We start from the raw sequence: 26,637 nt of genomic DNA, 5'->3' as shown, positions 1-26,637 counted from the left end.
AGGTCGTCCAGGTATGGCAGGACAGCCACCCCCTTTGACCGAAGCAGAGCCATCAAAGGTGCAAGGATCTTGGTAAAGACCCGAGGCGCCGTGGCGAGCCCGAAGGGCAGGGCAACGAACTGGAAATGTCCAGAACCAACGGCGAAACGTAGGAAACGTTGATGACTGGCTGCGATGGGAACATGCAGATAGGCGTCGCGGATGTCTATAGAAGCAAGAAATTCGTCCTGCTCTAGAGACGCGACCACCGACCGCAAGGATTCCATGCGGAACCGCCGAAGGCGAACAAACCTGTTCAGCCGTTTCAAATCCAGGATAGGACGGACCGAGCCGTCCTTTTTGGGGACTGTGAACAGATTGGAATAGAATCCCTGGAAGTGCTCGGAGGGAGGAACTGGGACCACAACTCCTTGAGCTAGGAGATTCTGAACCGCCCGAAAAAGCTCGGAAAGCCGTGCCGAAGAGCGTGGGAGATTTGATGGAAAAAAGCGAGGAGGTGGAATGCACACAAACTCGATTTTGTACCCTGAGGACACCACCTCCCGAGCCCACACATCGGACACATGGGCGAGCCAAATCTCCTTGAAGGAGAGCAGACGACCCCCTACTTGAGGGAGAGACCCGAGTGGTGAAGGACCCTCAGGAAGAAGACTTGGGTGCAGGACCCTTAGAAGGGCGAGAACGGGGCTGCCAGGTGGGGCGGGGTTTGAAGGAGGGCTTCCTAGAAGGAGCTGGAGGCGTATCCTTAGCCGGGCGACGACGTGCCGGAGGCTCAAAAGAGCGGAAACGGCTGGAACGCCTGGGAGGCTGAGGGCGCCGGGATCGGTTTTGAGGAAGCAAGGAGCTCTTCCCCCCCGTAGCGTCCGAGATTATCTTATCCAGCCGCTCCCCAAAAAGTCTGTTTCCTGCAAAGGGAAGAGAAGTCAGAGCCTTCTTGGAGGCGGCGTCAGCTGACCAGCATTTTAACCAGACAGAGCGTCGGATGGCTACAGAGTTTGCCAGGGCCCGCGCAGACAAACGAGCAGCTTCCTGAGAAGCGTCGCACAAGTATTTGGACGCATGTAGAATTTGTGAGGCCAGAGACAGGAGATCCTCACGCGGGGTGTCCAGGGAGAGGTCATGGACTAACTGCCTGGCCCAAGAGGAACAAGCCTTGCTGACCCAGGATGCAGCAAAGGTAGGACGTAGGGCCGAACCAGCTGCAACAAAGACAGACTTCGAAAAAGCGTCGATTTTCTTGTCCACCGGGTCAGTGAGTGAAGCACCATCTGCCAGAGGCAGAGTAGTTGACTTGGAGAGTCGAGAAACTGGAGGATCCACAGATGGGGGCACTGTCCATGTAGTGACCAGGTCAGGGGAGAAGGGAAACAAAGCCTCGGCACGCTTAGAGGATGGAATCCGCCGGTCAGGGTGATTCCACTCCTTGGCTAGGAGGTCCTCAAAATCCTTATGGCTGGGAAAAACCAATGGCTGTCGCTTCTGGCGACGGAAGGAAACCTCACTCTTGGAGGTAGAAGAGGACTCCTCCTCAATATGTAAGGTGTCTCGCACTGCACGGATCAAGGCTTGCACTGCAGAGGCCAGCTGATCCTCCCTGTCAGACTCTGAAGCAGAGTCAGAGGGGTCCCCCGAGGTGGCGGAGAGGGGTCGCTGGGAAGCGGAACCGCCTGCAGTGGATCTGGGAGGAGAAAGGTCTGAGGAACACCTAGAGGGCGACCGTGAGACAGAGAGTCTAGGTCTCTGATGAGACCATCCTCTGGAAGGGGAGTCAGGAGATACCCTGGAGGGTCCTGCTGCTGGAGGCGCCTGGGAGGGCAACCGCTCAATGGCATGGATCATGACCTGCGACAGCTTAGAGAGGTCACCGATCGCCTGGGACAGGGATCTAGCCCACTCAGGAGAAGCTACATCAGGACCTGGAGGGGGGGCCTCCTGGGAAGTGGCACCAGGGTTAAGGCATAGCAGGCAGAGGGAACCAGGCTGACCACAGGGGAATTTCTTATTGCAACGAGCACACGCAAAGTGTGTCGCCACAGCCGCGGGAGCGAGCTGCCTAGGGGGGTCATCCCGGGGACCAGACATGGTAGCTAGGGCTGTTAGCCTGGGGAGTGGAGGAGGGGAATATCACCCACTGGGTGAGCCTACCAGACCCTGGAGTTGCTGCTGCACTGGATGCTGGAGCTGCTGCCGCACTGGATGCTGGAGCTGCTGCCGCACTGGATGCTGGAGCTGCACTGGAACGACTGCACTGGATGCTGGAGCTGCACTGGAACGACTGCACTGGAAGCTGTAGCTGGTGCACGCTGGAATAGCTGCACTGGATGCTAGACTGCTGCTGTGCACAGGGAGCTGAGGCTGCTGTACTGGCAGAGATAACAGCAGGAGGCCACGAGCTGAAGCTGCTGCCGGCAAGAGGAGGAAGGGAGGGGGCAAGGAGGAAAAAGGTGGGGGCTACAGAGTAGCCAATAGGAGAAAGGGCTGTGGCGGGAGGAGCCGAAAAACGGGCGGGCGCCCCGCCCCCAGTGACGTCACTAGCGTGCGCCGACGCGGCCTAGCTCCGGCAGAAGCCGGGGCCTAAATTTGTGGGGCAGGCCGGCGGCAGTGAGACGGCGGCGCGGAGCGCCAGAAAACGCGACCGGAAAGGGAGAGAGGAGCCCAGCAATCCCCCAGCTGTCCCTTATGAAGCCGCTGCGGGCTGCAGTGGCTCCTGGATGAAAGGGGGTGGGCATCAGCCCAGGCTAGGAGGGAGATGAGAAGGGGGATCAGGAGACAACCTGTCCAGTAGGACAGGGGATAGAGGAGAGAGGGCTGCGCTGCAGGGAAGTGTGCACTGTGGCAATGGGGACTAGGGAGAGCAGGCAAGAGGCTACTGGTTGCCCTAGCCAGGATGACCCCCCCCCCCAAGGACAGGACTACTCACCTGTCCGGCATCTTCGGGTGCTCGCAGGGTCACCCCCTCGGTAACCTCGCACCTGGGTGGGGTACCGGCATCCTGCGCAGGGAGCTGGCAATGGGGGACGGGTGACCGGCGCATGGGAAGTGAAAACTTCCAGTGCACCCTCAGGGGGAGGCTACGTCTGGTGTGGCAGCCCACGCCGACGGTCCCCCTGATAACCTAGAAAGAAAGAAAAAGAAATAAAACTAAAATAATAAAGAGGTGCGTGGCACCTGTGTCTACCTCATACGGACACTAGACTAAAACTGAGTTAGCCTGGTGTCTGTAGGAGGGGTATAGGCTGCCAGGCGGAGTCACTTCTTCTTCTGTCTAGTGTCGCCTCCTAGTGGCAGTAGCCTATACCCACTGGTGCTGTGTCCCCCAATGACAGGCACAAGAAAAAAAATTTCTGCTAGAATACCCCTTTATGGTGCGTTCACACCTACAGGATCTGCAGCAGATTTTCTGCAGCAGATTTCATTTAAATAACTGAACACAGCATCAAATCTGCTGCAGATCTGCTGCAGATCCTGTAGGTGTGAACGCACCCTTAAGATACAATCTAATCTGCAGGCATGTTTTATAGCAAAGAGAACAGAGCAGGTCAATATATTTTTTGTGGAAAAGGATTGAATAGATTTATTCATTTTATCCTTTGCTCTTTCTGGGCTCAGGAGTATAGTGGGTAATCCAACTTAGTAATTACTTGTATGTAGAAAGAAAGATAAGGGCACTCACCCATCTGCAGTGTATAAACTTGAAGCTTTATTTCATGGTGCGATTAAAACATCCGATCACGCACTAAGTCGGAGCAGACGCCAAGCCATGAAATAGCTGTTTGGTTTGGCGTCTGCTCCGACTTAGTGCGTGATCGGATGTATTAATCGCACCATGAAATAAAGCTTCAAGTTTATACACTGCAGATGGGTGAGTGCCCTTATCTTTCTTTCTACATACAAGTATACATCGTTATATATACGTGCATTGGAAGAAGCACCCCCTATGTGTATCGGCTATAGCCCCTAGAACGGCCAAAACTGCTCCCTCACTCCATATCAAGTAGTGCCGGTGAACTCCTCTATACATCTCAACTTAGTAATTAACAACTATCTGTGTACTCATATGGGGACGGCTGTCAATCACATAATAGGACTGCCCACTGGACTCCTAGGGCCAGAATAGGCAAAGTTAAAGGGCATACAGCAGCTGATAAGAATGGGAAGACTTGAGATTTTTGAATAGCTGATGCTGCGCCGAGGGACCCGGGGAGGAAGACGGAGGGGAGGAGAAGCCCCGCTAGGTAATGTATGCATCGGTAACGATGTCCCTGCAGCCCTCGCTAAACGATGATCGGGCCGAGGAATAGATCTAGCAGATCGGCGCTCAATTACACTGTTGATCGGGCCCGTGGAATAGGGCCCTAGAGGTCCATTTACACAGAAAGATTATCTGACAGATTATCTGCCAAAGATTTGAAGCCAAAGCCAGGAATGGATTTGAAAAAAGGAGAAATCTCAGCCTTTCCTTTATGACCTGATCTCTGTTTATAGTCCGTTTCTGGCTTTGGCTTCAAATCTTTGGCAGATAATCTGTCAGATAATCTTTCTGTGTAAATGGACCCTTAGGGCCATATTACACAGGACGATTATCGATCAAAAAATCGTTAGATTGTTCGGATAACAATACAGTAAGCCTTAATCACTGAGTTACCCAGCCTAAGGGCCGTATTACATAGGACGAATATCGTTCGAAAAATCGTTAGATCGTTCAGATTTAAACAATAATCGTTTCGTGTAATGGCAGGCAACGATTAAACGACCAACGAGAAATCATTGATCTTTTTATAGAATCTGGACCTATTTTTATTGTTGATCGTTCAAAAATCGTTGAGTGTTCGGTGTAAAAACACGTTGTTCGTTCGCTCCTTGGTTAATGAGCCCGGAAAGTACCGTGATGATCATCATCCTGTGTAATAGGGTGAACAATTTAAGATCATTTATCACCGAAAAATTGCCCCATGTAAAACCACCCTAATACCCAAGGTGGTAAATCTCTCCATTTAGGTGTGAGCACATTAACTTGTTCTAGAATCAAAGTCCCCCTCACAGGGCCAGGGAGGCGTCATCGGTGGTCCGGTACATCTTAAATAGGCTCCTCCTCCCTTTATAGGAACACAAATAGAACTGGCACAGGGCCGCAGCCCAGCCGGGGGGCGCCAGAGACTCTCTCATCTAAACACGTAGTATAAACAGTCTCCACTGCCTGCAGAAAACAGAAGGTCGTGCCTTCGCCGCTACTGAAATTATTCACATTCTTTGGCACAAACAGCGATCTGCACAAGTATTCCTCCATGCAGGTTACAGACTGGATTCTTAACAAGCTGTGTCAATATTAAACATGACCCTCACAGGTCCCGATGAGGATTTCCTACCAAAGAAAGAAATGCCACCGCTCACTCTAGAGGTTAAAGCGTGAAGAGAACTGTGCAGGAAAAAACAGTTACCCTGGAGCAGGAAAATGTGTCCGACACAAAAGGTCCTATTAGACAAAGGGATTAAGTGGCCGTATCCAGCCGATACCGACCGCTCATGTAATAGAAGACAACGATCAGCCGACATGCACAATGTCGGCTGATCGTTGTCTTTCTATATGTTGAAAAATATACAATTTATATAGTAGCGTTATGCTGCCGTCGCTCTGTGCAATAGGAGGAGTGGCAGCAGACTGCCACTATCTTTTATGGGCTGCCCGGACGATCTAGCGGCTCTTGACCGCTCGCTGTCGACGAATCTAATAGTGCTGGCAGCGAGCGAGGAACGAGGAGAAAGTGAGGGCAGACCTGACAGGTTAGCGCTCGCTTGCTCCCTCTCATCGCCCCGTGTAATAGGGGCTAAAGGCTATGTGAGGGCTATATCAGTATCGATAATACAAATACAAACCATAAAACAGCAACCATCTATATAGGCCATGGTGGCCACGCACAGAATTCCTCTCCATACCAAACTGCCAATAGGTACCTGTATAGCACCAAACCAGTAAAGGGTTATAGTCAAAGAATAATTTTATTGAATAAAATATCATATAAAAATAAATCGGCAAGGTAAACCCCAACACCAGATGGCCCACCTCTTAGAAACAAAGGGGGCCTACGAGTCTGGAACATACTATATAAATGGCAGATGTGCAGAACTACGGGGGACAAGCATGTGCAAGGGAACTGCTCAAGTGCAAAGAGGTCTACCTGTAGTGACTACTAGATACGCATTTAGCACATCTTTATACTTTGGCAGTTCCCTCGCACATGCTTGTACCCTGTAGTTCTGCACATCTGCCATTTATATTGTATGTTCCAGACTTTTAGGCCCCCTTTGTTTCTCAGTGGCGGACCATCGGGTGTTGGGGTTTACTTTTGTTGAATAAAATATATAAAAATAAATCGACAAATTATTCTTTGCGTATAAGACTTTAGTGGTTTGGTGTGTTTGGAGAGGTGCTATTGTGTTTCCCCGAAATTGAAACACCCCAACTAGCCTAAAGTAAGGCATCCCCTAGAAAATAAGGCACCCCCACTCAAAAACTGAGGCCCCTCTGAAAGTAAGGCTGTCCGCCACTCTTCCGCCGTCGCACAGCTCTCGGTTCAAACACCGGATGTGCGGCCAATAATAATGCATTTAAATGGGCGCACAAAAGATCCTGCAATCAGACAGCACCATTACTCACATCTTGTTGAGGCACTGCAAGCGAGAGCAGGTCTTAAAGGAGAAGTCTAGCTGTTTTTAAAATCTGGCAGCCGACAAGAGAATTTGATCAGGAATACAAACTTTCTGCTCCCCGTGGCCGTGGTGAGTGGCGGGACTGGCCTCGAGATCCCCACCGGGCTCCAAGATTGCCGGCACTGATATGTCACGACCCAGCTGATGGACTGTGGTAGGACGCCGCTACAGTCAGTGATTGGCTAAGCAGCCTGCTCATCAGCCAGAACAGGCCTCCCCACCCCATCATCACAACTCAGGGCAGGGGTCCTGGGGCCAGTCCCGCCGCTCACAACAGACACGTGGAGGACTAAGTTCATACTCCTGATCAAATTCCCCCTGCTGGATTTTAAAAACAGATGTACTTCTCCTTTAGGTTCAGTTAGTGACAATGTTTGGGTCATTGAACTGAATGGGGACCGTTCCAATTAGAACACAGACATGTTGGCATTGGCAGTCAATTTTCAGATTTTGCCAAAATGCCGACGCCTACAAGGTGTGAAACGTTGCGAGAACTCAGCATTACATATGATGGCTCACAGAGCACGGTCAGCGCTGCCAGAGGGGACTTATTCAGCAGAGGCCCCAGCCCCATCCACCATCTAATGATTACTGTACATAGGGTGAAACCTATCAACAACCAGCAAGTGTTGGGGCAGGGGTAGCCAACTTGTGACGCAGACATCCAAAGGATCTTCCACGGGACGATTATCGTTCGCATAATAGTTAACGATAAACGATCTCAAATGACCGCTATTGCGAACGACCTGAAATCGTTCACCCATTTAGACAGAACGATGATCGATACTTATGATCGTTCTTGCGGTCATCTTGGCGTTGCTATTGCGTTCATTGCTACTGCGAACGACCGAACGACATCTTTTTCCATGCAACGATTTGCAAACGAGCAATGATAAAAATAGGTCCAGGTCTTATTAAGCGATCAACGATTTCACATTCGTCGTTTAATCGTTAACTGCTATTCAACCGAACGATTATGGCTTAGTTCCGAGCGATTTAAGCCCTAAGCTTTTCCCTTTACACTGCATCTCTATATACTGCACTGAAGAATAAATGCTATACAGTATTACTTGTAAGACTTTCCTGCCTTCTGATCTGCTTGCTCAGCACATTGTGAAGGCCCGGCAGCACTAAATGGTAACACTCATGAATTTCAAGTAGAAAAACATGGGAACTTTATTGCCTGTCTATTGTCAGACACCACTCAGCAGCCGGAGAGAACACACATTATTTCTATATTAGGGTGTGTTCACACTACGGAATCAACGCAGTAAAGTTCCTGACGGATTCAGTCGCTTGTACTCGCTCACAGCCGTGCGCATATCCGCCCGTATCATAGACTTAATTCTACAGGAAGGCAAATTCCGCTGTCCACCGAAAGAATTGTCATGTCAGTTCTTTCAGCGGAAGGTGGAATCCGCCCGGCCATAGAATGGTGTCTATGGCATGGGCGGAGACGGGAGCTTCCGGAATCCGTCAGAACTTATCAATGTCAGGAACTGTCCAGAGCAGTAGCAAATCCCCATAGAAAACCTCTCCTGTTCTTGATAGATCCTGTCTCGGACAGAAGTTATAGGACAGTAGTATAAAATGCTGTACTGTTATTTATAGTAGAATCCCTTAAAGAGGGCCCCTCCAAGTCTGTACCACTCCTGGTCTCCAAGTAATGGATGGAAGAAACCAGTGAAAAGAGGATTCTACACCCCCCACCCCCTGCTTTGTTAATGTATAATATATAGACTGCTTCTCACATAATATTCTAGCTACAGAAGAGGTCTAGCGTAATTCTTCACAAGTATTCTTATACTTGCCCTATTATCTAATTAGGAGCACACAGACAATCACATGGATACAGTTGGTATCCACAACACAGTGGCACCTGGTTTTGTCGGTTCCTGACATTGACAGAGGTGGCAGCAGAGAGCACTGTGTCAGACTGAAAAGAAAACAACACTTCCTGCAGGACATACAGCAGCTGATAAGTACTGTAAAACTTAAGATGTTTAAATACAGTAGAAGTAAAGTATAAATCTATATAACTTTCCGAAACCAGTTTATTTGAAAGAAAAAGATTTTCCCTGGACAACCCCTTTAAAGAAGCACTGGAGCCTATTCCACTCCCCAGTATTCCTGCAGTGTCATGTGTTTCATCCCAGCTCAGCTGCATCCATACATTCCATTACTGAAACTGGATCATGTGACCACTATTCTTACCACCAGAAAATAATGTGCAACAGGAAGTGGTCTATCCTTTGTCAGCTGACTTCCTGTGAGCTAGACATCACCTACAACACACCTCCACCCTCCTTGTTCCCCCTTATACACAGGTGTATTTTATTGTTTTTTTTTTTTAAGTGTCACTGTCGTGTTGTGTTTTTTTTTTGCAGAAATCAATAGTACAGGCGATGTTAAGAAACTTTGTAATTAGGTTTATTAGGCAAATATGCCATTATCTGCATTCAAAAAGACTTTTCCCAGGTCCCCCCCTCCTCTCTCTCATTCACTGCTTATTATTAGGAAATCTAAATCCTTTACGTCAGTCAGGGCCCTGTGTAACCTATGAAGAGGAGAGGGGGGGAGATTAGTCACCAGCAGAGAGCAGAGAACAAAGGATTACACAATGGGACCTGTGTGAAAGCCGGTATTCAGAGGTCAGAGAGGTCAGTGCTGACCTCAGAGGAGATAGCCCAGTGATGTATCTGTAAATTAACTCTTTGTTGTCCTGTTTTGGTGCCTCATCTCCCTCCACCCCTCCCCTCTCCATAGAAAACCATGAAGACGCGGGGAGAGCTTCAAACTGCTTTCTCATGATAAAAATGCATTTTTCGGCTAATAAACCCAACTACAAAGTTTCTTAAAATCGCCTGTACAAAAAAAATTTAAACAACAGTGACACTTTAAGGTAAAGTAGGAAAACCTGTTGTAGTCAATCCTAGTGGTCCATCTCCCAGGCGGCCTGGACGACACAACTACTGCATGCCTTCACAATTTTCAGGTTAGACAAGACATCCCCTTCCAATGAGACAGATGAAAGCAATCTTGTCTTATTGGGTTAATAACCAGAGAATTGCAGTTTTGCAGTTGCTTTTGCAGAAAAGAGTATCTATCTTAGTGCATGTCTTCTAAGGGAGTATATAGTAGACCTCATAACAGCTTCTTTCTGATCTATGTCTGCAAGACAGCAAGATGCAGAAATCTAATCAGTCTGGACGTGGTCTTGGCCGGTTCCTCTGCAGCCTGCTACCCAGAGCACCGCCGGAGCGGCTGACATTGAGGCACAAGGTGATCCTCGCATGCCTCTGACTGGCAATCCCCTGCAGCAGGTTTCAGCTTGTACCTTTGAGTTGTTTGCATGTTAATACAGCTCTGCACACCACCATATCCCTGCAATGTTCAGGGCTTGGCTAGCTGAGCGATCGATATAAAAATAATACATAAAAAAAAGATGATTTAACTTGTAAATACAGCAAGCCTAATATTGTCATGGAAAAGGAAATCCTTGTATTTTAAAGGGCCATTATAAGATCCGTACAGTAGTATAGGCTAAACAGCAGAGCTAAAACAGTAATCCCATTACTATAATACAGCCTAACCTATTGTGCCCATAACATCAAATTATCTATTAAACTCTGTCCTAATAGAATAGTGACCATCAAGTAACCTCGAAGAGCCCCCAGAGTAGTCCATTACTGCATAGTGACGGCTTTTAAATTGCACAGAGCCATTCGCAGCACTTCAGACTGGCTTTACCTATTGTGCGACACAAGACCACATACAACTGAGTCTATTTCCTTACACTGCAGTCGTAAATCAGTAGCTGCAAAAAGTCACTGTGTGGCCTTAAAGGGGTATTCCAGAGTTTGGGTGCAAAACTTGCAAAAAAAAATGCTGAAGGGACATCTATCTATCATCTATCAATCATCGATCAAATCTATCTATCTTTTATCTATGTATCTAATCTATCAAATCTATCTATCATCTATCTACTATCTATCTATTATCTATCATCTATTGTATATCTATCTATCTAATCTATTATCTATCCACCATCTATCATATCTATCAACCTCCTATCTTTCTATCCATCCATCTATCTCTTATGCAGAAAGGTAAAAGAACAATATTTAAAAAAAAATATTAAAAAAAAATATTTTAAAAAACCCACACACACAAAAATCGTCAAAAAAAACACAGAAAAACAACAAATTACATATATCATATATCTTAAAGTTTTTTTTGTCATGCAAAAACAATAAATCCTAAAATAAGACCATAAATTTGGTATCGTCATAATTGATTCCCCCGGCAGAATAAATGTAATGTGTTATTTATTCTGCACGGTAAATGTAAAGACCACAGTGGAATTGCTATTTTTTTCGATTAAAAAGGCTGTCCCCAGTTTGGGTGTGGGCCGTACACTTCTGTTCTATTAAAGTGAATGAAGCTTAACTGCAATACCGCACACAACCTTAGGACAGGTGGGGTGCTGTTCTTGCAATAAAGTAGCAGAGCTTTTTCTAATCCTGGATAACCCCTTTCTATTCAACTCCATGGGCCAGACAAAACTTTGGTCCATAGAGTTGAGCAGCAGCAGCGTGCTTGTCCAACCACGGAGTACCATGGAACCCTGTTCTTGTAATCAGTGAGGGTCCCAGCAGTCAGACCCTTGCATATTACCAGTGTCTTTCAAGGGTAAATCTCCTTAAAACGCTCTGATTGAAGATTTTAAGCTTTTTGACAGGAAAAAAAAAAGCTCAAAGCAGTATAAAGAAATTAACCAGCAGAGAATTTGGACTAGAAACAACATGATGACAAGAGGTGGAGATTCACTCGAAGGCTTCCGGCCTCTTATTCCATGGCTCCCAGTAATGGTATTTTTAGAACACATACATGATGCAAATATCCAAGAGTTTATACACGTTGGACGAATGCCACAAAGCACACAGTATTCTTCCAAAAACCACCGGCTACGGCCATGCCTCCTAGTAAATGAGCCCAGGCATTAAATCCTGGGATTTCTTCATCAAACATTATAAAATCCGATCCTTGGAAACAATTCATAGAGCACAATTCTGAGAATTAAAACACATGGTGAACGTACAGAACACGCAGCATTATCCAAAGCCTAATGATACGCTCTGGCAAAAAGTGACAAACCACCCTGAAGGTCAGGATTTTCAATGAATATTGGAGATATTGTAGACGAGAGGTAAAAAAACAAAAATGGAGCAAAATTCTCTGAATTCTTGGTTGCTGAACATTTAAAGTAACCCTCGAAGGGTTACTTGAAGGGTTACCAAACTGTTACTATTCTGCCCCCTCCGCCCCCCATGCAGCATTTGATTACCGGTGGCCGAAGAAGTTGGCTGCAGCCCTAGGGAGTCCTGGAAAACATGGATATAGCCTATGGCCTATAGCTTTATCCAGGTTTTCCAGGCAGCCTTAGGACTGCATCCAACTTCTTCAGCCACCAGTAATCAAATGCTGCACGCTTGGGTTTGGATGGACAAAAGCTTCGAGGTTCGTTCTTCTCTAGTTGTGACCATTGTGAACCCTAGTCCTGAGAGTCAATACTATCACAACAGTGAGAACAAAGAGCCCGAATCTTCCCCTGATACAGGTGGGATCTGAGTGTTTTTCAACTTTATATAAAACTTTAATATACCAGAATACTATAATAACATTGCCCGATCACAAGATGGAAGAACTTAATTTACCTATAGCAGCTGCCTTTCCTGGTATTCAGATACCCCAAGGACTGACAGAAGGGTTGTAACAACCAGACAGTCATAAGGACAAGCAGTCAGTGCAAGCAGGTAACATATAACAAGAAGAGATGAAAGAAACTGCATGATGATAAGGACAAATGATGAAGAACAGAGATATGTGAATCTACAGTATTAGCGAATAGGAATGCTTTGATATGCTCGACCGCCAGCTTGTCAACCAGTTGCCTTTCTGCCTGGAAAAGCTGGATCCAGTCCTGGGAAACTTCTGCCAAGACTGCACCCAGCTTTTCCAAACACCTGGAGTGGAGTTCAAAGGCAGCCTGCTGACAAGCCGACAGTCCAGCGTAGCATAGCATTCCTATTCGCTAATACTCATCTCTAATGAAGATGGTGGTCAGGAATTGAAGGAGATGAAGGCTAAATGGAAACAAACTGACCACAACTAGCTTTCCCTAGATCCATCCCTGAACGCTGCCCCTGACTGTCTCTTAAAATATCCTCCAAACAGGAGGTCTCTAGGACTTAGGCCCCTATTCCACGGGCCGATGGGGGACCGATCAATATTGTAAACGAGCGCCGATCTGCTGGGCCTATTATATGGCCCAATAATCGTTTAGCAAGGGCTGCAGGGACATCATTACCGATGTCCTTGCAGCCCTTGCTTAAACACCATACTTTACCTAAGCATGTTGCAGGTCTTCTCCTGCACTCCTTCTTCCTCCTGGTCCCGCGTGCAGCTTCGGTGTGGCCTGTCTGAGCTGACAGACCGCTCAGCCAATCACTGGCCAGGACCGCCACGGCCAGTGATTGGCTGAGCGGTCTGTCAGCTCAGACGGGCCACACCGAAGCTGCTGCTGCTGCACGGGATCTGGAAGAAGAAGGAGCACAGGAGAAGACCTGCAACATGCTTAGGTAAAGTATGGTGCTTGTGAAATCGTCAGCCGTCCGCCACGCACCGCTATTCCCAGCAGCGATGCGCGGTCGGTGCCCGATGATTTTAGGTTTGATCCTAAATAAACGATCAGCCAATGACACGGTCCACAGAGCGATAATCGGCTGAAACGGGCCGATTCTGATGATTATTGCTCCGTGGAATAGGAACCATAGAGAAACAAGGTCCACATGCAAACAAACAATACATATGCTATAATCCGCACTGCACAGCAAAAATCAGGGTAATAGATCAGGCCAATAAGCAGTAAACGATTACATGGTAGGATGATCCCAGCTATAAGTAACAAAACAGTAAACACCCTGTACGTAAGGAGAAGAAAAACATATATATTAGTGACGTGGGTTTATATAGCCAACTATGGATGGTGGTTCAAGAGAGTGTATGGAAACAAAATATCACCAAAGGTCATCAGTTTGTTACATAGATAACAGTCAGGAAATGCAAAATGTATCTACAAATGTAAAGAGGAAGCCGAGCAACCAATAAAGATGTGATCAGATTATGATAAATGGGGGGGGGGGGGCTCCAGTCCTGGACGCCTCCTACTACCAGACGGGTGGCTATCCGGTGGGGTGGAGGCAGCTCCTTTGTGGATGATAAATATTTCCCGCTGTGTATCGCACAGTGAGGATGTCGCCCATCATTTTCCTTTGTGTACTAATTATTTTTAAGAGAGAACTGGGAGAGAAGCCAAGCTGCGAGCGAGACGCACGAAGGACGCCACCAGGGTGCTACATACAGTACACAGGAACGCTCTGCAGCAGCAACTGGCTAGATATGGGGTATACAGACGGCCAAAACCTCATCCGTCTCATTTACCCACTACTGAACCTAAGCTTTTTATTTCCTTACGGTTGTTATAGAACACAATACACCTGTCTTCTACAATTCCTGTACGGAGATTAGACCCGTGACCCGAAGCCCAGCATAGAATCCAGCCTTCTATAGAATAATTTCAAGGTAACTCCAAATTAGATGGTGATAGGGTGCTAGACTAACCAAGGCCGGGATATCATACAATCTTGCAATAAGAAGAAGAGGAGGGACATCTTAAAGTGTTACTATCATTTGTCAAGATTCACTGTGATCCTGAGATACAACCAGGGGGAGCGTACGCTCCACTCCCCGGCCTGTAGAACATGTGACTTTCTTGCTCCACAGACTGTTAGGGTATGTATACACTATGGGTTCCGAGCGGAAAACTTCAAGCCGATTCCGCCGCATGCCTTTGCTTGAAGTTATGCCCTTCCTATAGGCTCCATTCTACGCTCAGACAGATTCCAACTGGTCTGATCCCGCTGCTTTAGGGTGTGTATCTGATAACAACATTATACTGCTGAATTATTATTTATACACCTCAGAGTGCCGCCAAGGTCAGACACACTGAATAATTATATTTGCAATCTTGCTAGATGATGGATATCCCTGCTATTCTGGGCTTAGAGGCCCACCGGGTGGTGTCAGTCACTGAGCAGGACCGCCCACTGGACTCCACAGCCTAGAAAGAGTCAAGATGTCAATCATTAATTTTTACAGAATTTTTCCCAAAACACAATATATCAATGCGCTCAGCTCCTCCTCAGCTCCTAGGTTAATATGGCAAATCTCTGTTAAATCTTTTCCTGCAGTGGAAGGTTCCAGTACATGGCTTGAAACTGCACCAATAATGCATTATTTTCCTATTTGTATTAGTGCTGAACGGCTTATACCCTCCTACGTCCCAGATATAGTAGGTATTCCTATGGCGGGAAAAACCTTTCATTTTTTGATAAGGAAAGCAGCAATGCAGAAATTAGAGGGTTTATCCCAAGACTAACGTGGCTAACGTGAACATGAGTTAAATGCTCGGCAATGGTTGGAAATCCCATAGAAAATGACTGATGGAACGGTTCACTCACACTGTTAAATAGGTAGTCCCAGCAGTCAGACCACCACCAGCTAGTTATACCCTATACTGTCACTGGTTGGAACCACTGGTCATATATGTGGGATTATGGCATGAAGGACTGAGTCATTACATGAAAGACTGTATCCATTACTGTATCCAGCGCCTATATCAGGCTTTTTAAAAATGTGGCCTTCATGTGGCCCACGCGCCATTCACCCTCACAGGCTGCACGCAGTTCATTAACTTCAGCCTGAAACGCAAGGCCCAAATCGTTGGGCACGATAATGTAGTGTCTTTGGGCATAACCAGGGATCCCATCCTTGACTACAGACTACAGGTCTGGTTTGACATCAGGCAGGTATTATTACAGTATTGTGGCACAGGAGACACGATAACGGCATGGGGGCACAGTGGGCATTGTTACTATATGGTGGCACAGGGGACACTATTACGGTATGGGGACAATGGGGGCATAGGGGACACTATTACTGTATGGGGAAACTAATACTGTATGGTGGCGTAGGGGACACTTACTGTATGAGGACATTAATACTGTATAGAGGCGTAGGGGACACTATTACTGTATGGTGGCAATGGGGGCATAGGGGACACTATTACTGTATGGTGGCATAGGAGACACTATTACTGTATGAGGACATTAATACTGTTTGGAGGCGTAGGGGACACTATTACTGTATGGGGACATTAATACTGTTTGGAGGCGTAGGGGACACTAACTGTATGGTGGCAATGGGGGCATAGGGGACACTATTTTTGTATGGGTGCAGAGGAGACAATATATCATAACTTTAGATTATTAATGATTTTATAGGTTATCAAATTTGGAAACAGCGCAGCCCATGAATTTCACTTTTAATTTCTCTATGTGGAGCCTAATTACCAAGCCAAATTTAGGACTTCTGGCCTATAATATACAATGATTAGGACAAACGGCAGTGGTCTATGGGTGTTGGTATATCGAACCTAGTTTTTTAGCATGAAATTTCTCCCAGTAAATATGAGCGAGGTTTCGGTCCCCGACAAACCATATCTTGAGTATTCAGGTCCTAAAAGTAAGTGAACCTGTTTCTCCACAATAATCCTATTTATCCCAAAAGGAAAAAGTCATCAGGGAGGAGGATGAGAAACGAGAAATCTAAATAAGTCAGTAATGAGGACAGTTATATGTAATATGGTACATGTCCGCGCACAGACAGAAGGCTTACCTGTCGTGTCAGGACTGTCTAATGGGAATTAACAATATTTATTAGTCTTTATTTCCAAGTCAAGTCAAGTGCTGTTGTGGTTTTATGACCGGCTAGTCGAGGTGACACAAGCGAATAATAGCACTTTGTTCTGTCACTTGTCATCGTTCTGCGGTTTGCGTGGGAGACGATGACATTTCACTTCCACATTCCCTAATACATTTGGTGCCACCTTAAATGATTATTAGGAGGAAATAGTTGCAAAAGACCAAGACATCTAACTACCCATCTAACCATATTACTGGGTGACTAAGAGAAGACAACGCCGATCACGTGATCAGATACTGCCTCATGCAGCCAGTCCACGGGGCCAGGGGAATCCAGTAGGAGATCCAAGCAGGGTAGCAGGTCACGATCACAAAAAAAAAAAAAAAAAAAACTTTTGACATGTCACAGGTACGTGAAAAGTTTTTGATCACAGTGGGTCTCACTGCTGAAACCCAATGTGATCAGAAGATATAGAAGAGATTGCGATCAACTCCCAGGCCGAACAGATTTTCCATCAATATTTTCAATGTAAGTCTGTGAGAAAATATTGTCGGAATGAGCCACCAAACGGGGAATAGATCTTCTGATCACAGCAGGTCTCAATGGTGAGACACACTGTGATTGATAACTGTTGACATGTCTGATGATATGTCAAAAGTTATTAGAAGTGAAAGTGCCCATTTCAAGTCAGCTGACAGATACTTCTCACCGGGTGCTGAGCATCAGCCAATCAGTGCCAGGCTTGTTATGCTCCGCCCCCAACTGCTCAACACGAGTTGCAGGGGAGTCAAGTCAAAAGTGGTAAGATGATGCACAGTAAGGGACATTGAATATGGGGGATGGAGGATACATGGGCCAACAGATAGAGATCGATAACATTGTCCAAACGCTGAGCGGATAACGTTGCTGAACCGGAACATTCTGACAGGGTCGCTCAAGACTATTCCAGACAAAGTTATCCGCAAGAAAAAGTTATAGGGATGAATATCATCAGTGATCATTAGCGGGGGATGGTAGAATGTAACATCACAATCAGAAGTAAATCAAGTTGGAATTGATCCTAAAATTAGCAAATAATAACATTTTTCCCATCAATGTTCCACTTGTCAGTACACACCAGTCATGGCCACAGAGTCAAGTTATACAGGTTATAAACATGTGCTCCCATCCCATACTCCTCCCTGTACCCCTGTGCTCCCATCCCATACTCCTCCCTGTACCCCTGTGCTCCCATCCCATACTCCTCCCTGTACCCCTGTGCTCCCATCCCATACTCCTCCCTGTACCCCTGTGCTCCCAACACATACCCCTCCCTGTACCCCCATCACATACTCCTCCCTGTACCCCTGTGCTCCCAACACATACCCCTCCCTGTACCCCTGTGCTCCCATCACATACCCCTCCCTGTACCCCCATCACATACTCCTCCCTGTACCTCTATCACATACCCCTCCCTGTACCCCTGTGCTCCCATCCCATACTCCTCCCTGTACCCCTGTGCTCCCATCACATACTCCTCCCTGTACCCCCATCACATACTCCTCCCTGTACCTCTATCACATACCCCTCACTGTACCCCTGTGCTCCCATCCCATACTCCTCCCTGTACCCCTGTGCTCCCATCACATACTCCTCCCTGTACCCCTGTGCTCCCATCACATACTCCTCCCTGTACCCCTGTGTTCCCATCACATACTCCTCCCTGTACCCCTGTGCTCCCATCACATACTCCTCCCTGTACCCCTGTGCTCCCATCACATACTCCTCCCTGTACCCCTGTGCTCCCATCACATACTCCTCCCTGTACCCCTGTGTTCCCATCACATACTCCTCCCTGTACCCCTGTGCTCCCATCACATACTCCTCCCTGTACCCCTGTACCCCCATCACATACTCCTCCCTGTACCCCTGTGCCCCCATCACATACTCCTCCCTGTACCCCTGTGCCCCCATCACATACTCCTCCCTGTACCCCTGTGCCCCCATCACATACTCCTCCCTGTACCCCCATCATATACTCCTCCCTGTACCCCTGTGCTCCCATCCCATACTCCTCCCTGTACCCCTGTGCTCCCATCACATACTCCTCCCTGTACCCCTGTGCTCCCAACACATACCCCTCCCTGTACCCCTGTGCTCCCATCACATACCCCTCCCTGTACCCCCATCACATACTCCTCCCTGTACCCCCATCCCATACCCCTTCCTGTACCCCTGTGCTCCCATCACATACCCCTCCCTGTACCCCTGTGCTCCCATCACATACTCATCCCTGTACCCCTGTGCTCCCATCACATACTCCTCCCTGTACCCCTGTGCTCCCATCACATACTCCTCCCTGTACCCCTGTGCTCCCATCCCATACTCCTCCCTGTACCCCTGTGCTCCCATCACATACTCCTCCCTGTACCCCCATCACATACTCCTCCCTGTACCTCTATCACATACCCCTCCCTGTACCCCTGTGCTCCCATCCCATACTCCTCCCTGTACCCCTGTGCTCCCATCACATACTCCTCCCTGTACCCCTGTGCTCCCATCACATACTCCTCCCTGTACCCCTGTGCTCCCATCACATACTCCTCCCTGTACCCCTGTGTTCCCATCACATACTCCTCCCTGTACCCCTGTGCTCCCATCACATACTCCTCCCTGTACCCCTGTACCCCCATCACATACTCCTCCCTGTACCCCTGTGCCCCCATCACATACTCCTCCCTGTACCCCTGTGCCCCCATCACATACTCCTCCCTGTACCCCCATCATATACTCCTCCCTGTACCCCTGTGCTCCCATCCCATACTCCTCCCTGTACCCCTGTGCTCCCATCACATACTCCTCCCTGTACCCCTGTGCTCCCAACACATACCCCTCCCTGTACCCCTGTGCTCCCATCACATACTCCTCCCTGTACCCCTGTGCTCCCATCACATACTCCTCCCTGTACCCCTGTGCTCCCATCACATACCCTTCCCTGTACCCCCATCACATACTCCTCCCTGTACCCCCATCCCATACCCCTTCCTGTACCCCTGTGCTCCCATCACATACCCCTCCCTGTACCCCTGTGCTCCCATCACATACTCCTCCCTGTACCCCTGTGCTCCCATCACATACTCCTCCCTGTACCCCTGTGCTCCCATCACATACTCCTCCCTGTACCCCTGTGCTCCCATCACATACTCCTCCCTGTACCCCTGTGCACCCATCACATACTCCTCCCTGTACCCCTGTGCTCCCATCACATACCCCTCCCTGTACCCCTATGCTCCCATCACATACCCCTCCCTGTACCCCTGTGCTCCCATCAAACTCCTCCCTGTACCCCTGTGCTCTCATCACATACTCCTCCCTGTACCCCTGTGCTCCCATCACAAACTCCTCCCTGTACCCCTGTGCTCCCATCACATACTCCTCCCTGTACCCCCATCACATACTCCTCCCTGTACCCCCATCATATACTCCTCCCTGTACCCCTGTGCTCCCATCCCATACTCCTCCCTGTACCCCTGTGCTCCCATCACATACTCCTCCCTGTACCCCTGTGCTCCCATCCCATACTCCTCCCTGTACCCCTGTGCTCCCATCCCATACTCCTCCCTGTACCCCTGTGCTCCCATCACATAGTCCTCCCTGTACCCCTGTGCTCCCATCACATACTCCTCCCTGTACCCCTGTGCTCCCATCACATACTCCTCCCTGTACCCCTGTGCTCCCATCACATACTCCTCCCTGTACCCCTGTGCTCCCATCACATACTCCTCCCTGTACCCCTGTGCTCCCATTACATACTCCTCCCTGTACCCCTGTGCTCCCATTACATACTCCTCCCTGTACCCCTGTGCTCCCATTACATACTCCTCCCTGTACCCCTGTGCTCCCATTACATACTCCTCCCTGTACCCCTGTGCTCCCATTACATACTCCTCCCTGTACCCCTGTGCTCCCATCACAAACTCCTCCCTGTACCCCTGTGCTCCCATCACATACTCCTCCCTGTACCCCTGTACCCCATCACATACTCCTCCCTGTACCCCTGTGCTCCCATCACATACTCCTCCCTGTACCCCTGTGCTCCCATCACATAATCCTCCCTGTACCCCCATCACATACTCACCCCTGTGCTCCCAGCACATACTCCTCCCTGTACCCCTGTGCTCCCAGCACATACTCCTCCCTGTACCCCTGTGCTCCCAGCACATACTCCTCCCTGTACTCCCAGCACATACTCCTCCCTGTACCCCTGTGCTCCCATCACATACTCCTCTCTGTACTCCCATCACATACTCCTCCCTGTACCCCTGTGCTCCCATCCCATACTCCTCCCTGTACCCCTGTGCTCCCATCACATACTCCTCCCTGTACCCCTGTGCTCCCATCCCATACTCCTCCCTGTACCCCTGTGCTCCCATCACATACTCCTCCCTGTACCCCTGTGCTCCCATCACATAGTCCTCCCTGTACCCCTGTGCTCCCATCACATACTCCTCCCTGTACCCCTGTGCTCCCATCACATACTCCTCCCTGTACCCCTGTGCTCCCATCACATACTCCTCCCTGTACCCCTGTGCCCCCATTACATACTCCTCCCTGTACCCCTGTGCTCCCATCACATACTCCTCCCTGTACCCCTGTGCTCCCATCACATACTCCTCCCTGTACCCCTGTGCTCCCATCACATACTCCTCCCTGTACCCCTGTGCTCCCATCACATACTCCTCCCTGTACCCCTGTGCTCCCATTACATACTCCTCCCTGTACCCCTGTGCTCCCATTACATACTCCTCCCTGTACCCCTGTGCTCCCATTACATACTCCTCCTTGTACCCCTGTGCTCCCATTACATACTCCTCCCTGTACCCCTGTGCTCCCATCACAAACTCCTCCCTGTACCCCTGTGCTCCCAACACATACCCCTCCCTGTACCCCTGTGCTCCCATCACATACTCCTCCCTGTACCCCCATCACATACTCCTCCCTGTACCCCCATCATATACTCCTCCCTGTACCCCTGTGCTCCCATACCATACTCCTCCCTGTACCCCTGTGCTCCCATCACATACTCCTCCCTGTACCCCTGTGCTCCCAACACATACCCCTCCCTGTACCCCTGTGCTCCCAACACATACCCCTCCCTGTACCCCTGTGCTCCCATCACATACTCCTCCCTGTACCCCTGTGCTCCCATCTCATACTCCTCCCTGTACCCCTGGGCTCCCAGCACATACTCCTCCCTGTACCCCTGGGCTCCCAGCACATACTCCTCCCTGTACCCCTGTGCTCCCATCACATACCCCTTCCTGTACCCCCATCACATACTCCCCCCTGTACCCCTGTGCTCCAATCACATACCCCTCCCTGTACCCCTGTGCTCCCATCACATATCCCTCCCTGTACCCCCATCACATACCCCTCCCTGTACCCCTGTACCCCCAGCACATACCCCTTCCTGTACCCCTTATCACATACTCCCCCCTGTACCCCTGTGCTCCCATCACATATCCCTCCCTGTACCCCCATCACATACCCCTCCCTGTACCCCAATTCTACCCCCTGTACCCCGGTGCACCCCCACCTTCCCCCCAGTCACTCACCAATCACGAGCCTCAGATGCTTCAGTCGGGTCAGCACATCCTTTTTGGGGTCCAGCACTTTTTGGGTCGATTTCTTCACATCCCCGTGAGTTTTTTTAGAAAACATCCCGGATGAGGAGAAGAGGAGGAGGACACCGCCGGATCACCCCCGGGTATCCCTCCACCAGGCAGCGGTCCGGGGTACACGGGGTTTCCCGAGCTCAGGGCACGGACTGCCCCGTCCCAGAGATGTGATGGGAGAGGTGCGGGTCTCCCCGCTCTGACAGCAGCAGGTTACACAGATACATCCAACATGGCCGCCCCCTTCCGACTCCAGCATAACAAAGCAATCGAGCACCGAGCAGCTCACCGCTCTTGTCTGCCACCTAATGGCAAAAGTCAAGTACTACAGGTAAACGCTTCCAAAGATCAGGACTTGGCATTAGGAATATCCGAAATAAAAGATTCACATGTAAATCAATGTAATAATAAAATACAATAGTATAACAAATCTGTCCATAGAAAGAGTCCCCAAATCTAGACCTGTATTCCTAACACTTGGGTTAAAGGGTCATTCCCACCTACACATCTATAGCATATCCCCAGCATGCCATATTTACAGGATATGCTGTAACTTATATCTGAATGTCAGGACCCCCTGGACCCCTGTGGCTGCGGCAGCTTAAAGAGACTCTGTCAGAATGGGCATAGCTAAGATTCACGGGGCCCCATAGCAAAAGTTTTTTAAGGGCCCCCCTCTGCACAACACATAGCACTGCATGTATATGCTTTACTGCTTTTGGCCTGATAACCCCTGACCTCTGCACTTTTTCCTTTCCTACTTGATTGCCAGCTGGAGAACAGAGGTCAGAGGTTATCAGAGCAGTGAAGCAGATCTCTGTCTTCTGCTTGTTAACCCTTTTTTTGTGTTGCAGCATGTAAGTAAACATTGGGTCACGTACACACTGCATTCCACAAGGGGTTAAGCAGAAGGACACACGCACTTACCTTCTCCCCCGGGCCCCCCTCCTGCACGGGCCCCATAGCAACTGCCTACCCTGCCTCTATGGTAGCTGTCTGTCAGTAGGTTTATGTTGTCCCATCGCAGAGTAGCATAAACTAGTGACAGAGAAGCTGAACAGAATGATGTATCACTTACATTGTTCTCTGCAGATGATCCAGAGATCTCCTCCTGAATAACATGGACAATAAATAGTCCTCTCCATTAGGTGCGTGATCCCTGTAGTCCTGAATATTCAATCAAAGCAGAAAACCCCGCCCACCAGCTGCTGACTGGCAGTTATCTATGCTGTGTATAGGCAGACAGCTGTCAATCAAAAGCTGGGGGGAGGGGTTTGGCCAGAATCCTATTCTCCTGCATATTAGGAGAACTGCTGAACTAAATGATGTAAGTAATACACAGATCTGTTCAGCATTTCTGTCACTAGTTTATGCTACCCTAATTTAAAGCAACATATAACTAGTGACAGATTCCCTTTAAAGTGGTCAGCAAACCCAAAGAGCTACTGCTCTGGACAGTTCCTTACACAGACAGAGGTGGCAGCAGACAGCACAGTGTCAGACTAGAAAGAATACCCAGTTTATCTGAAAGAATTTTTTTCCGTTGAACTACCCCTTTAAGTTACAGGCCTGAAGTGTGCACTTATGATGCCAAAAAAATGCACCACACTCCACATGCTGTGCCTGATATTGTGGCTCGGACTGACTTCATAAAAGCTTAGATGCAATAGTTGGCAACTACAGATGAGAAAATCTGTTTTGAACAAATCCAATTTGTTAAGAATTTTACAAAAAATTCAGATGTGGACGAATCTGTACAGGAGCAGGGACCCCGAGGTGTACCCTGTGGGGCCCAGCAAGTGATCCACCTGAAAGTAAGTAACAAGACTGTAAGTATCACTGGATACATGTGTGGGGAATATTCACAGAGCATTGGGATATACTGTACAGTATACACTGAGTAGTGTGCAGTCTATGCCTTGCTGCTCAGTAACCACAGGTGCAGGAACTCTCATCTTCGACTCTATACATAGGAGCAAGGATTCCTGTCAAAGAAAGGTGTCTCTGCTCCTATACAGTAAGCTGTGATACTGTATGCAGTGCCACTTACATAAAGCGGTTATCCAGTGAATATTTGTTTCTTTTAAATCAACTGGTTCCAGAAAGTGCCAGACATTCGTAATTTACTTCTATTAGAAAATCTCCAGTCTTCCAGTACTTATCAGCTGCTGTATGTCCTACAGGAAGTGGTGTATTGTCTCCAGTCTGACACAATGCTCTCTGCTGACATCTCTGTCCATGTTGGGAACTGTCCAGAGCAGCAGCAAATCCCGATAGAAAACCTCTCCTGCTCTCCAGACTGGAAAGAATACACCACTTCCTGCAGGACATACAGCAGCTGATAAGTACTGGAAAACAGAAAATTTCTTAATTTATTTCTAAATAGAAGCAAATTACAAATCTATATAACTCTTTCAGCATTGCATTTTTCCTTCTCCTTTAGACCCTTTAATGTCCACTATAAGGGTATGTTCACACTATGTAAAAACAATAGCCGTTGTTTGTACAAAACAGCCATTGTTATTTTTTCTCATGGTGTGAACCTAGCCTAAGGTCACATTCACACAACATACTTTTTATGAAAGCAGCTGCTGTTTTCAATCAAAACAACGTCCGTCCTTTTCATACGGCAATGATTTGCATTGAAGTCAATGCAAACAAGGGGCTTTGTTTCACACAATGTATTAAACAACGGCCATTGTTTACTACGGCCATCACAATGATCATGTCACTTATTTCTGGCCGTTGTCTATAGACTTCAATGCAATTATTATTCAAAACAATGGCCGTTTTTTCATCCTCAAAACAGTGGTCATTGTTTTAAGTGCTAAATAACGTTGTTTATACGTTGTGTGAACATAGCCTAAGGATCGTAAATACACATCAGACTTCACTGTGGACTTTACAAAGGTTCTAACGCATCCATGTAAACTACCTGCAGAGACGTGACGGAAGAAACTGGTGCCGCCATCTCCTGCCGGACACCGACCGCACCCAACGGACCAAAATCAGGTTTCTGTCATATTGTCCCCCACTTCATTGGTATAGCATGCTGAACTATGTTGCCCCAATGTTTTTGAAAGAAACTGGAACCCCAAAGAAGTCTACAGGGAGGTGACTGATGATTCCAACATCTTCCCTCCATGTGATAGTCCATGTGATTCCTAACATATTTGAGTCATTTAATTTACCAAAAATAACACCTTAAAGGGGTGACAAAAATATCTTTATTACTTTGTATTATAACTTTATTTTTTAAAAAATCTAGATCTTTACTTTAATATACCTATGTACTTCCATTTAGTGGCAGCTTGTGTCATGCTTAGAGCCCTGCGGTTTCCGACACAAACTGCAGGGCTCCAATCCCCTGCTTACTATACAAAGCAGGGTCCTGTTTCCCCCGTGTACTGAATGGGGGAGATTTATCAAACATGGTGTAAAGTGAAACTGGCTCAGTTGCCCCTAGCAACCAATCAGATTCCACCTTTCATTTTCCAAAGAGTCTGTGAGGAATGTAAGGTGGAATCTGATTGGTTGCTAGGGGCAACAGAGCCAGTTTCACTTTACACCATGTTTGATAACTCTCCCCAAATATTCCTAAATACAATACACGGGTGTGTGTGTGTGTGTGTTGGGGGGGGGGGGAGGTGCCTAACACGATCACTGCTGCCTGACACAAATTTTTTTTTTTTTTTTTTTGTAACTACATAATTTTTATTTTACAATCAAACCTCTCTCTCCCCCCCCCCCCCCCCCCCCCCAGTACCTCTCACCCCACCCTCCCCCTAGAACACCAAAATAGATTCCATTGTACATACAAGGCACTTGCAGGACAGGTAAATCCAATTAAGAGACGAACCCTGGCAGACAGGAGGTCCAATCCGCATCCAACATTCATCCAGTCACACATTCACACTAAGGTCCCTATTACACAGGACGATTACCGTGCGAAAAAACGTTATATCGCTCGAATTTAAACAATAATCGTTCTGTGTAATTGCAGGCAACAATCGAAAAATCGTTCCTGTCGTTGATTTAGAACTGAACCTAAAATTATCGTTAATCGTTCGCTGTAATTCCACGTTCGTTCGCTCAAGTTCCGCATTTGTTCACTAATCGTTCAGTGTAATTGCACATTGCCCATTGTTTTGCTGGGATCAGATGGAATAAACGATCATAGTAACGATGGCAATAACGATGGTAACTAACGACCATCGTTCTGTGTAATATGGTGAACGATTTCTGGTTAACGAAAAACAATCTCGTTTATCGTTAGTGGTTAATCGTTAAAAATCGCTCCATGTAATAGGACCCTAAGGCTGCATTCACACGTCCCGTGAAATTGCCTGTGGTCGTTATCTCTGCAGAGGCTGCCGGACACAAACTTTATTAAAGCAATGTATTAGCAAAAAAAAAAAAAAACAACGTTCTCAGTCTCCTCTGAAACCAT

General features: G+C 47.9%; 1 protein-coding gene across 4 annotated transcripts in view; it reads right to left on the bottom strand.

Moving 5' to 3' along the window:
* RALGAPA1 (Ral GTPase activating protein catalytic subunit alpha 1) overlaps positions 1-22,441 on the bottom strand; it is a 150,240-nt gene extending 127,799 nt beyond the window's left edge. For all 4 annotated transcript variants that reach the window (XR_011359536.1, XM_069950343.1, XM_069950345.1 and 1 more), the window contains exon 1: positions 22,128-22,441. Coding sequence is in view for 3 of the 4 variants with exons in the window: in XM_069950343.1 (XP_069806444.1) it covers positions 22,128-22,233 (106 nt within the window). In the remaining variant the exon portion in view is untranslated. The remainder of the gene's footprint in view (positions 1-22,127) is intronic.
* Between the last annotated feature and the right edge of the window lie 4,196 nt (positions 22,442-26,637).

Source organism: Dendropsophus ebraccatus, chromosome 13 (assembly GCF_027789765.1).
Source record: "Dendropsophus ebraccatus isolate aDenEbr1 chromosome 13, aDenEbr1.pat, whole genome shotgun sequence".
Lineage (NCBI taxonomy): Eukaryota > Metazoa > Chordata > Amphibia > Anura > Hylidae > Dendropsophus > Dendropsophus ebraccatus.
Note: the sequence above shows the minus strand (reverse complement) of the source record. Positions and strands in the feature narration are given on the sequence as shown.